Here is a 12,895-nt window from a genome sequence, read left to right as displayed (position 1 = left end):
TCATGTTTTCATTTTTTAAAAAGTAAATGTATTAAATGTTAACATAAATAATGTATTCTTCAAGCCTGGCCAACATGGCGAAACCCCGTCTTAACCACTAAAAATACAAAAATTAGCCGAACGTGGTGGCAGGCGCCTGTAATCCCAGCTACTCGGGAGGCTGAGGCAGGAGAATCGCTTGAACCCGGGAAGCACAGGTTGCAGCATTGAGCCGAGATCGCGCCACTGCACTTCAGCCTGGGCGACAGAGAGACTCCGTCTCAAAAATAATAATAATAATAATGATAATGTATTCTTGATGAAAAATAACTTTTCCAAAACAAAAAACATTTAGTGAGAAGAATCACACTGTTGTACATTTTAACAAATGTCTGGCTTCAAATAGAAAACTGTTAGATTCTCATATCTACTTCCTTCTGTTGCAGTATCACAATTCAGGTAGCCTCTGGAAAACTCCACTGTACACTTTTGAAAAAATGAGAGTGAAAAAGATAACATCTGCATATTATTATGAAAGTAATTTTAATGGCAGTGTCAGAGAATCCCATGGGTCCCTGGACCACAGTGTAAACATCTGATTCAGCCTATACAAAAAAAAAATTTTTTTTAATCAAATTCTGAACATGTAGTAGCAACAAAACTTACTTTTTTCAAATCAAGGAAATAATATCTTATGCAGATAATGTGTTCTACTTTAATGCAGTAATACCATCCTCATCCAGGTCAAAATTTGTACCAACGATTTAAACTGAGCTACAAACTTCAACATAAATGAAAAATATTTCTGAGGTCTAAGGATTTTTTAAAACCAGTAAGTAGTCCATAAGAAAGATACAGCATCATCCTCCAGACCTCACTCATCAACTATCTCTAGGGCAAGGCAGATGAAAGACAGCAAGAACACAAAGAAAGCACGCAAAGAAATGCCTGACCTCAAAGAAAGAAGAGGTCCATACAACTAAAAGGACAGTAGAATAACTACAAAAGTAAAGCAGTATTAGAGCAAACGCACCCTGGTGTAAAATCCAGTAAAATACAACTACTGTCCCTTGATCGCACTGCTAAAGGAACTCAAAATGCTGTTTCAAGACTATATCCCCATTCTGCAGATAGTGAAACTACGCCAGGTTAACTCTTGCTTGTACAGTGTCCATCGTGACTGTGAAAAGGGGAACGCACTCGCTTCTCACAAGCTAGGCAGGGTGTTAGGACACTGCGTGAAGGGGTATCCTGGTCTGGCTACAGGAGGCTTTTTGTTTCAGTGCTTCTACAACTTTCATAACTGGAGAGTAGTCCGCAACCATCTATTACTCCAAGAGACTGAGTCAGAAACCTGCTGTCTCCTCACGTGACTTTCAAACACTGTGCGAGCGAGTGGCGGTACCGCCAGCAGGCCGCGCAAGCCCTGGGCTGGTGCGGATATCTGTGGTTCCGAAACGCTGCGGCAGCTTCTGTCAGTCCTGGGACTGATGCGGGCAGTTGGCAAGGTCGGCCCTGCTCGCCCAGGCTAGGGCGTCGCGGACCCCAGGTCACGCCTCCTTTGAGGAGTACTAGAGCCTCCTTCCTCCCCCGCTCTGTTTCCCCATCTGCACTCAGTAAGTCAGACCAACCGGCCCTTGGCGCCCCTCCAACTCTACCATCGAACTGTCTGAGCTAGCGGCCACTCAGCCGCCCACCCCACCCACCCGACTTAGACGGTCCTCGCCGTCAGGGGCACTCTGAGGGGTCCGGCCCGCGGCACCCCGCACTCACCCGGCTGACGTTTCACCGCCATCACTGACACCAGATAGTGCGCGATGTCAAAAAAAGGAAACATCGACGTGCGGGAGAAGGCCAGAGCCAACTCGTCCCATGGAGAATCCATAACGACCACCGACCGCGGCAACCGAAGCAGCCGCGGCTACTGGTTCCCCGCGCGCGCGCGGTGAGGGGTAGGAGACCGGACAGCCGCGGCCGCCCGCTCCTCCGCGCCGGCTCCAGCTCTGCGCGTGCGCCCTGGCGCCGAGGGGGCGGGGCCGCGCTTCGCGGGAGCCGCAGGCTCACCGGCGCTAGGCGGGTGGGCGGGGCAAGCGGGTTCCCGGCGGCTCCAGCCGGCTCTTGCCTCGGTTCTCCTAATAAGGGTCCAGCGTCTTCTTGGTCCTGGGCGCAGTGCAGGACCTGGAGAGCGTGCAGATGAACAAAACACGGTCCTCAAGGGGAGACGCTCAGAGTTGGATTTATTTCTGTAAATTGATGTCATTCACCTAACATTTATCGAGCAACCACAGTGCAAGTCACACTGTGACTTACTGGAGATATAAAAATAAAACAGTAATATCCTGCCCTCAAGAACTATGCGTTCCCTGAAAGAGATTTTTTTAATAAAAAGAGAAAAAACGCACATAATGGTACAAAAGCAGGTACTGAGACGCATAGCTGCCGTGCCAGAGCAGTTCCGAAACGAAGATTACAATTCTGGGAAGTGAGTAAAGTGACATGTGAGCTGGACTTTAAAAGTTAAGTGAGAAACAAAAGCTAGGTGGGAGACGGAGGGAGGTGTTTTGGGTTGACTACAAAGTGAGAAATGAGGTTGGGAAAAGTCCTCGAATGGCAGACAAAGCCAGGCAGTTTGGCTCCAGAGGTTAAATTCTTGATCAATCACTATGTTAAGTTCAGAGCCAGAATCTCTTCTCCTAATCACTACGCTAACTGGGTTGTTTGGTGGAAGGTGAGGGAGTAGAGGTGCAACCAAGCAACAAGATTAAGAATAGATTGATGAGAAGCGACTGACAACGGAAAATCGGAGGGTATTCACTAGTCCAAGCAAAAGATAGTGGAGGCTGTGGCAGCAGAAATTGAGACCAATTGTGGGAAACATGGGTAGAAGCAGAATACCATCAGTGAGTGTCAGTCTATACAGGCGGGAAAGGAAGCATTTGTCAAATAAAATGAGGAACGGGTGAGTAGGAGGATTGTGGTTGCATTCTGATAAATAGGAAACAAGAAGGAATAGGTTTGGGTAAGAAAAAAACTAGCTTGGCACACTTTTATTTGATGTGTGAACAGATCATGCTGGCACCAGGAAACTGGAGAAACGTGATTAGCTGCTACGTAGGTGACAGCTTCACGGGAGTATGCACTGCAAAAGGAGAATTTTTTATCTGAATATTCATTAATTTTAATTCATTTAACAAAATGTTTTTTTGCATGCCTACTATGTAGCCAGCATTTTGCTGGGTGTCAGAAGTACTGCCCTAAACACGAAGTGTTTAAAACGTAGGATAATTGTAGTAAATCTCTACATTTCATTACTTATCAAGAAAGAATAGACTTGTTCAAATACTTTTCACGTGTGGTTTTCTAAACAAGCACTTCCCGTAGAGAAAAGTCTTTAGACCTGTAGCACACTTTCTAGCAAAACTAAGGGAAAAAAAAACCCACCTGTGAATATTTATACTTTCCTGTTTAAGTCTGTTCTTTCCATACTTTTTACACATTCGCTTATTTTTGGAATTTTAGTTTTGCGAATTTAGGCTCAGAGTTTGGATACTATTTCTTTTTGTTGGTGGTGGTGGTGGTGGTTTTTTTTTTTTTTTTTTTTTTTTTTTTTGATATGTAGTCTCACTGTCGCCAGGCTGGAGTGCAGTGGCGCGATCTCGGCTCACTGCAACCCCCAACTCGCTGACTCAAGCGATTCTCCTGCCTCAGCCCCCCGAGTAGCTGGGATTACAGGCACATGCCACCACGTTTTTTTGTATTTTTAGTAGAGACAGGGTTTCACCATGTTGGCCAGGATGGTTTGGAACTCCTGACCTTGTGATCCACCCGCCTTAGCCTCCCAAAGTCCTGGGATTACAGGCGTGAGCCACCGCAGCCAGCCTGGATATTACTTCTTTAAATATTTTACATTTTAACAGTCTTAAATTTTGCAAAATATATGGTTAGTCTTTGGACTTAAAAAAAGTACTTAATATGATGTAATCTTTAAGACACCACTGAATTGTGTGTCTATACCAGTATTATTCTGGGGTACCATTAAATCCATTATTAACACCAATAGGGCAAAATGAATGACATCAGAGGTTTTTTTAAGGAAGTAAATCAAGCACTTTACTTCCTTAAACAGAATAATTCTGATAGAAAGGAATTAATTATCTCAGACTCTAAAGATAATTTGAAAATTGTTGCATTTCAAAACAGTAAGAATAAGCTTGGTCCTATCTGCCTAGAGCCTAAAGAAATTTCCTTATGAAGGTCTAGGGGAAATTAAATCCTAATCTCACAAAAAGACAAGTTCCATCTACATTTTAAATGTGCTCACCATATTTGCTTCTAGTCAGTGGTTGAGTTATTTAGTCTATTAAAATGAGCATTGTAGGAGGAAATGGAGGATGGAAAGACCCCTTTCCTTCTTACCTTTAAATTACCATGCTATTGAACTTTTTAAAGTACCTTAGAGTCCACAATTAGGAAGTTTTATATTAAATGGACCAATTGCATTTTAATCACCAATTACCTTTAAATTGGTAAGAAGGAAAGGCAAGATTTGGGAAAATTACATGTGAAGATTCAAAGTTTTCCTGACTTTTGGAAGCAGTATACAAAATTACATAATTATTGGTGATAAAAAGAATCCAAATTACAAAGTATAGCTTATTCATTAGGAAGCCAAACTGGTCTTATTGTATTAATATCCAAAAAAGAGTTTTGTGGGGTGTTTTTTCGTTTTGGTTTGTTTGTTTGTTTGAGACTGAATTTCGCTCTTGTTGCCCAGGCTGGAGTGCAGTGGCACAATCATGGCTCACTGCAACCTCTACATCCCGGGTTCAAGCAATTCTCCTGTCTCAGCCTCCCGAGTAGCTGGGATTACAGGTGCCTGCCACCACGCCCGGCTAATTTTTTGTATTTTTAGTAGAGACAGGTTTCTACCATGTTGGCCAGGCTAGCCAGGCTGGTCGATCTCCTGAACTCAGGTGATCCACCTGCTCAGCCTCCCAAAGTGCTGGGATTACTGCATAAGCATCACTGGTACTAGATGCCAGGACCGTGTGCAAGCGCACACACACACACACACACACACACTCCACTTGCAACAACCAAAAATGTCTTGGCTTTGCCAAATGTCTTCTGGGGCAGGGGCAGGGGTTGGGGGACACAAGATCACCCCTGGTTCACAACTACTGCTATAAATGAATAAATGCTTTCTTCAGCAATATATGCCTCTATTAATACAAGCAATATGGTCATGTCACTAATGTTCCTTATCTCTTTAATTCTAGAAAAACTATATAACCCTTCTTAGTCTCAATTTACACATCCATCTTCCTGGGTCAAACTGACAATATCCTGAAAGCCAGTATCATACATGCAATCCTAGCTGTTTCTTCCCTGCAATACTGCTTTCTACCCACTAAATGGCATGCCTTTCACTTTGGGAAATCTATAATAATAACTTTTCATTTTATTTTTTTATTAATACATTATACTTTCACATATTTATGAGGTACATGTTATATTTTGATATATGCACACAACGTGTTATAATCAAATCAGGGCATTTAGCCTATCCACCACCTCAAACATTTATCATTTCTGTGTGTTGGGAACATTTCAAATCATCTTTTTTGTTTTTCTCTTTTGAATCTTAGAGGTCTATCAATCAAATCATCTCTTCTAGCCATTTTGAAATAAACAATATATTATTGTTAACTATAGTCACCCCACCATGCTATTGAACTTTTTAAAGTACCTTAGAGTCCATGATTTGGAAGTTTCATATTAAAGGGACCAATTGCACTCCTAAACCTTAGTATCTTGGTCAGGCATTTTCATTCTAAAGTTATTTTGATAAGCACTTGATAGCCACACTGTGTCAAATGATAATGTATTAATATGTGACATTTAAGACAAAGTAGATGTAATTTGAACTCAACCTTTTTTAATATCCAGGATTATCAAGGAGAATTAGCTAGAGAGCACCAATTGCCCTCAAAATACCCACTGAATTCAATCAGTACAATTAGATGCCAGTGCATGAGATTTAAGTGCAACTGATTCAAGTATACACTCAACTCTTTAGACTCAGCATGTATCTAATAATAGTGCCTTTGATATTGTGTCTTGGAAAACCTGACATGGCTCACTTATTTATTGCACTGGAAACCAAAATCCTTTTCTATAATCGTCATTCATACCACTAATATAAACTAGTAAACTAAAAATGTTCTCCATGTATAACAAGTACAAACTTACCTGATTAAAAACCTGATGTTACTATGGGAATACCTCTAACTTTCTTCAGCGTAAGGACCGCTAAAACTGTAGTCACCCACCAATGCCATAGCTGTCAGTTGTCTGTGGTCATCAACACTTAAGTTCACCATATTGCTCTTCAACATCTCCGTTCAAGAGTAACAGGTACCGTTAAATCACAGAATAAATGAATTTTGGAAGTTGAATGGACCCTTTAAAAAAAATAGTAACGTGGAGTCTAAGGAATAGAAAACCATTCTGTGCAGCTTAAGCAAAATGAGTAATTTGCTGAAAGTCTACTAGGGAATCTCATGAAAGCCAAGAAAAGTTGAGCAGTCAAGACCCAAGAAAACCAAGAAGCAGAGCATTTCTGGGGCCAGCAGCAACAGGTGGGCGTGCACTTCTCTCAGTCACTGATGATACTCAATGCCAACATCTCTTAGCCTCTGGGTCCCCGTATTGAATACTGCCAGGAAAGAGACCCTGTCCTGGCCTGGGACAGCTGTACACTCCTGGTTAATCAGTTCTGATGGGAGGCTGGGTCACGTGGTTCAGATCTGAAGCATCCCTACATATCAGAGGCAATTTCCTGAAAAAGGAGGTAGCGGCTGGGCGCAGTGGTTCACACCTGTACTCCCAGGACCTTGAGAGGCCAAGGCAGGAGGATCGCTCGAGCCCAGGAGTTTGAGACCACCCCGAGCAACATAGTGAGACACTGTCTCAAAAAAAATAAAGAGAAAGGAGGGAGCTAGGCAGACATCCCAAGAGATGTCTAGTATAATCATTTTCTTTAACCCATTTATTTTATTTATTTTTTAATTTATTATTATTTTTTTATTTGAGAGCGAGTCTTGCTCTGTTGCCCAGGCTGAAGTGCAGTGGCGCGATCTCAGCTCACTGTAACCTCTGCCTCCCGGGTTCAAGCGATTCTGTCCTCCTGAGCAGCTGGGATTACAGGCACCTGCCATCACGCCTGGCTAATTTTTGTATTTTTAGTAGAGATGGGGTTTCACCATGTTGTCCAGGCTGGTCTCCAACTCCTGACCTCAAGTGATCTGCCTGCCTCAGCCTCCCAAAGCACTAGGATTACAGGCGTGAGCCACAGCGCTCGGCCAAACCATTTATTTTAAAGTAGGAAACTAAGTGCTAGAGAGGTCACCATGGGCAGTGACAGACCAAAATTTGTTACTATTCTGTTACAATCAGTCTTCCCTATGTACTCCTCCTAGGTTTTCTCCTGTCCAACAGAACCCAAATACTTCTTTTGAAGTTTTCCTTTACAGAGAGATTCAGCATCCCTACAGCAATGAAAAGGCCACCCACCAGATAAGGGCCAGGAAGACCAATTAGTAATCATTAGTAACCCCATCCCATTCTTTGACATTATCTCAGCAGATCCCATTGCTTTGTTGTCATTTAAGATTTCTTTTTCTTTTTCTATTTCTTTTTTTTTTTTTTAAGACAGAGTCTCACTCTGTTGCCCTGGCTGGAGTACAGTGGTGGGATCTTGGCTCACTGCAACCTCCACCTCCCAGGTTCAAGTGATTCTCTTGCCTCAGCCTCCCAAATAGCTGGGATTATAGGTGCCTGCCGCCATTCCCAGCTAACTTAAGATATTTTTAAAATAAAATAAAAAGTCCAGTCCAGTTAAAACATCCATCTTACACGCAATATAGAACTTCTTTCCTCCCATTTGCTCGGGACTGCCTGTCTCAGAGACTTTGATGGGGCAATGGGCATGGTGGAGCCCTCCAACCTTTCTTCATCTTCTGCTCCTTTCATCTGCTATGTCTTCTAGGGTTAGGGCAGTGAGGAGGGAAATTAGAGAAAAGGAACCGAAGACTTTCTAGTTGGCAAATGTTGGTCATAGTTTTTGTTTTTTGGTTTCTTTGTCTTGGTTTGCTTTTGGCTATTGATATTCTTCTCTATGGCAGGCTCTCAATGCAGACTCATCCATGGGGTTTATTTGCGAGTTCCCCAATGATGCCATGGAGCTCACATAGCAAGATCTCCTAACCTCTACAGTTATGGCAGACACCATTGGTTGAATAACCCAGCACACGTATTCAACTCTGTGTATCAGGTTAAAACATTAGATGTAGTTTGTTCAGCCTCTCAGCAAGGTGTGAACTTGTGTTAGGATACTGGCAAATAAAACTTCAGGGGACCTAGGTTGACATGCTTTTGAAAACAAAGTAAGGAAAAACAAAGTTGGAGGACTGACACTGTCCAGCCTCAAGATTTACTATAAAGCAACAGTGATAATCAAGAAGTACGATATTGGTGAAAAAATAGAAAAATAGATCAATGAAAATATGTAGCTTCTCTGATAAAAGGGACTATGCCCTTGATATTGGCCCTTCTCCTTGTCTTTCTGCCTAGAGCTGGGGCAGCCACGTTGTGACCATGAGAGAAAATAGCAGATCATCAAAGTTATCAACTATCCTTCTCAGACTTCCTGTTATGTGAAAAAATAATTTCTTCTCTGTTTAAATAGAGTCTGAATTGGCTTGGGGGAAGTTAGCACCTCTTTCTTCACAGGGAGAGGAGTAGGAAAACAAAGCCTCTACCCTCTGAATTCGGTTCCATGAATTTCCCTTCAAATTCTTGACCTTTTGGATTGTTGAAAGTGAAGTTCTCTGGGCCAGCTGTTATATTTTATTAAGTCCTGCATAGACAGGGCTTAACTGTCTTTTCAGAATGTAGAAGTAACATCTTTTGTCTTAGGGGATCTCATGGAATTTCACGATAAATTAGCATCTTGTTATACTAGACGACAGGCAAAGGAAGGAGATTAGAAAATGGGGTGGATGACGCCAGGTGTGGTAGTTGATGCTTACAATCCCAGCACTTTGGGAGGCCAAGGTGGGAGGATTCCTTGAGGCTAGAAGTTTGAGACCAGCCTGGGCAACATAGTGAGACCCCATCTCTACAAAATTTTTAAAAAATAGCCAGGAGTGGTGAGGTGCACCTGGTCCCACCTACTCGGGAGGCTTAGGTGGAAGGATCACTTGAGCCCAGGAGTTTGAAGCTACAGTAAGATATGATCGTACCACTGCACACCAGCCTGGGCAACAGAACAAGACCCTTTCTCAAAAAAAGAATAAGATGGATGGGTGAGGTTTGAAAGAAAATGCACATGGCTGTGGCTGGGAACCCACAAAGTGTCAGTCATCTGTATAGATGGGTTGATCAAACCAAAACACTAGCAATGAGAACACATGTACTTGATATATGGGCAAATAAAAAGAATCGTACCTAGGGATTTATAAATGTGTCCAAATACCAAAGCATGCATGGTCAGGAGGGTCCATAGACACAGAGAGGGAAAATGCAGTTGCAGGTGGATTAACAATCACGGAGCGAAATTATTCCAACGTAAGCTGTTTCCATGCGACGATTGACAATAAATACAGACTTCCTTGGTTGAGTCCAAATTTGTCTAGCTTTCATACAGAATGTGTCCACATCACATATATTTTCAGGACTATTGTTAAAGATAATGGTCAATTAGTGGAATCGTATATGTATGGATAGAATGTATAGTCCAAGCAATGTTTCAATCACTGTATGTGCCTTAAATAACTATAAATAATGTAAGATATAAAATCTGTAAAATGTAAAAATCTACCAGTATTCTATTTTTTATCCATGAAGCTGGATATTCTTATAGTTGTGCATACAAAAATTGGTAATGCCGCCTCAATCCAAAAAAAGCTAAGGAGAATATTTTTACTCTTAATAACAGCAGAGCTTTTCATAGGCATTATGATTATCTAAGAAGGGGATAATATCCCCCAGTAATTTAACCTTGGAAACAATTTTTTCCCTGCAAGTAGTTCATAAAACTGGAAATCCATCTTGGAGAACCCCATGTAAAACCTTTTCGATCTCTGCTGTTTCAACTGGACTATCAGGTTATTTATAGTGTTTATTCACTCAGTAAATATGTATCCCATCTTTCAGATAGGAACCATCAGATTATGATAGCAAAGGTTTTTCTTCCACCTCTTTTCTTTTCTCTTTTTATTTTACTTTAAGTTCTGGGATACATGTGCAGAACGTGCAGGTTTGTTACATAGGCAAAAATGTGCCATGGTGGTTTGCTGCACCTATCAACCCACCATCTAGGCTTTAAGCCCCGCTTGCATTAGGTATTTGTCCTAATGCTTTCCCTCCCCTAGCCCCCCACCCCCCGATAGGCCCCGGTGTGTGATGTTCCCCTCCCTGTGTCTATGTGTTCTCATTGTTCAACTCCCACTTATAAGTGAGAACATGCGGTGTTTGGTTTTCTGTTCCCGTGTTAGTTTGCTGAGAATGATGGCTTCCAGCTTCATCCATGTCCCTGCAAAGGACATGAACTCATTTGTTTTTATGGCTGCATCTTCCACCTCTTTAGCTATTTTTCTGTTAGGCTTAACTAGCCACTAGCAGCATATCAAATTACATCCTTGACTACATCTTGAGTTCATTTGAGAAATATTCTCATCTTGGTAGGCAGTGTAGTATGGTGGTAATGTAAAACATACAGGCCTTAAAGTCGCATGCCACTCATTGTGTAACCTCATAGAAAGTAGTTGCTAGGCCGGGTGCAGTGACTGGCCGGGCGCAGTGGCTCACGCCTGTAATCCCAGCACTTTGGGAGGCCAAGGCGGGTGGATCACGAGGTCAAGAGATCAAGACCATCCTGGCCAAAAAGGTGAAACCCCATCTCTACTAAAAATACAAAAATTAGCTGGGTGTGGTGGCACGTGCCTATAATACCAGCTACTTGGGAGGCTGAGGCAGGAGAATCGCTTGAACCCGGGAGGCAGGGGTTGCAGTGAGCTGAGATCACGCCACTGCACTCTAGCCTGGCAACAGAACAAGACTCCATCTCAAAAAAAAAAAAAAAAAAGTTGCTAAATCTCTATAAGCCTGTGTCTTCGTCTTTAACATAAGAATAACAGTACTTACTTCACAGTGTTGTTTTCAAAATTAAGAGATCAGGTACATAAATTGCTTTCACAAGCGCCTGCCACAGGTAAGTGCTTGATAAATTTAACTATTACTCTTGTTCTAGACTATCCAGATCTCCAGATCTCTTAGTAGGAATTTGGAAGTTCCTTTCCTACTGCTTTCTTAACTGCTAATATTGTATAGATTATACTGATTTTAGAGGCTCAGTGATTAAGACTGCAGGTGATGAGGCTAGATATCCTCAGTCAAAGCCTGGCCCTGCCAGTTGCTAGTTGAAGTACTTTAGGCAAGTTTCTTTGTACCTATTTTCTCATTCCTAGGATGACAAAAATAAAAATCTGGACTTCTTGGGTTTTTTTGTAAATATTAAATATATCGACACTTGTAAAGAACAGTGCCCAGTACCCAGAAAGCCCTCAATAAAGGTTGGTTATTTTTATTCAAAATTTATTTTCCAAATATCATAATGACTTTTTGAATAATTTTCTCTTGTCATGAATAGAATTTAATTTGGACCTAATTTCATAAAAATTACCTACTGCATAAAAGCAGTCAAATTTGTGTTCTAGTGTATTGACCTATTTGACCTAATTGAAATGATTAACAGAATTATCAGTGTGCAATAAAAAAGGATGCTCAGGTTACAGACTTCAGGAAGTTAAGAAAAATTGTAACAGTCCAAGAAAAAAGTTTGGGAATTTTTTCTTTATTTTTCTCCCTTTTGGTTTGTGTTTTGTTTTTTAGTTTTTTATCCTTTTTTTAGTGTTATACATATATAATAACATATGCCCAAGTAGAAATAACAGTAATGCTTCCTTTAATACACAAAGACGATGTTACTGCTTTGACTAAAGCCATGTTCTTGAGTTTTTCTAGTTCTGTTTTCACACCCTCCCAGCTACAAGTCCTCTATATTGAAATATACTAGTTCGTTTTGGAAAAGTCTTCAATAGGGCCTCTCTGGTCCTCTAAATTCACCTAAGCTTGAGATGCCAGAATAAAAAAGTGTTAGCCAGGACACAGTCTAAATAAAGGCTGGGAATGTTCCCTACTAGACTGAGGTTAGGACAACTGGGCTGACAGCTGCTGCAAATCCATAATCAGAAGAGAGGCTGAAGATAAAATTAGATAAAAGGAGATTGAGACTGGCTAATTAGACTGGGTGGTTGGCAAGTTTGGTCAGTCAGATCATAGTTCAGACTAAGAAATCCAACCTAAGGACAGATGAGGTGTAGTCAGCTGGCATCAATGTTACCACAGCAAAAATGTTAGGTGAGAAAAATTCAATGAAGCAAGAAGACACGTCAGGGACAGTGTGGATGACCAGCCATATAAAACTACTGATGCCAACACTGGCAGAGGCCAAACAAGGATTTCTCCCAGGCAGGTGAAGAATTGCACCAAAAAAGATTTGCCATCCAAAAGACACCTTCTCACAAAAAGCCCTAATCAGAGAAGAAAAAAATTGATAAATAAGATTACATTAACATTGAAAACTTCCAGTTACCAAAAGACACTTTAAGAGAGTAAAAAGGGGCCTGGCGCGGTGGCTCCCTCCTGTAATCCCAGCACTTTGGGAGGCCGAGGCCGGTGGATCCCTTGAGCCCAGGAGTTCGAGACCAGCCTAAGCAACATGGCAAATCCTGGTCTCTACAAAAAATAAAAAAAATTAGCCAGGCATGGTGGTGCTTGCCTGTAATCCCAG

At 41.7% G+C, this 12,895-nt stretch overlaps 1 protein-coding gene across 14 annotated transcripts in view; it reads right to left on the bottom strand.

Annotated features, from left to right (window-relative positions):
• FKTN (fukutin) overlaps positions 1-12,895 on the bottom strand; it is a 215,738-nt gene that overhangs the window by 86,173 nt on the left and 116,670 nt on the right. Inside the window, exon 1 of one of the 14 annotated variants that reach the window (XM_024251780.3) lies at positions 1,753-2,024. The exons of 12 other annotated variants lie outside the window; for them this stretch is intronic. In XM_024251780.3, the coding sequence (XP_024107548.1) occupies positions 1,753-1,864 (112 nt within the window). In that variant the 5' untranslated portion in view covers positions 1,865-2,024. 14 annotated transcript variants of the gene reach the window in all.

The sequence above is a fragment of the Pongo abelii genome, chromosome 13 (genome assembly GCF_028885655.2).
Source record: "Pongo abelii isolate AG06213 chromosome 13, NHGRI_mPonAbe1-v2.0_pri, whole genome shotgun sequence".
NCBI classification, from domain to species: domain Eukaryota; kingdom Metazoa; phylum Chordata; class Mammalia; order Primates; family Hominidae; genus Pongo; species Pongo abelii.
The sequence above is the reverse complement of the archived record's forward strand: the minus strand, read 5'-3'. Positions and strand labels throughout refer to the sequence as shown.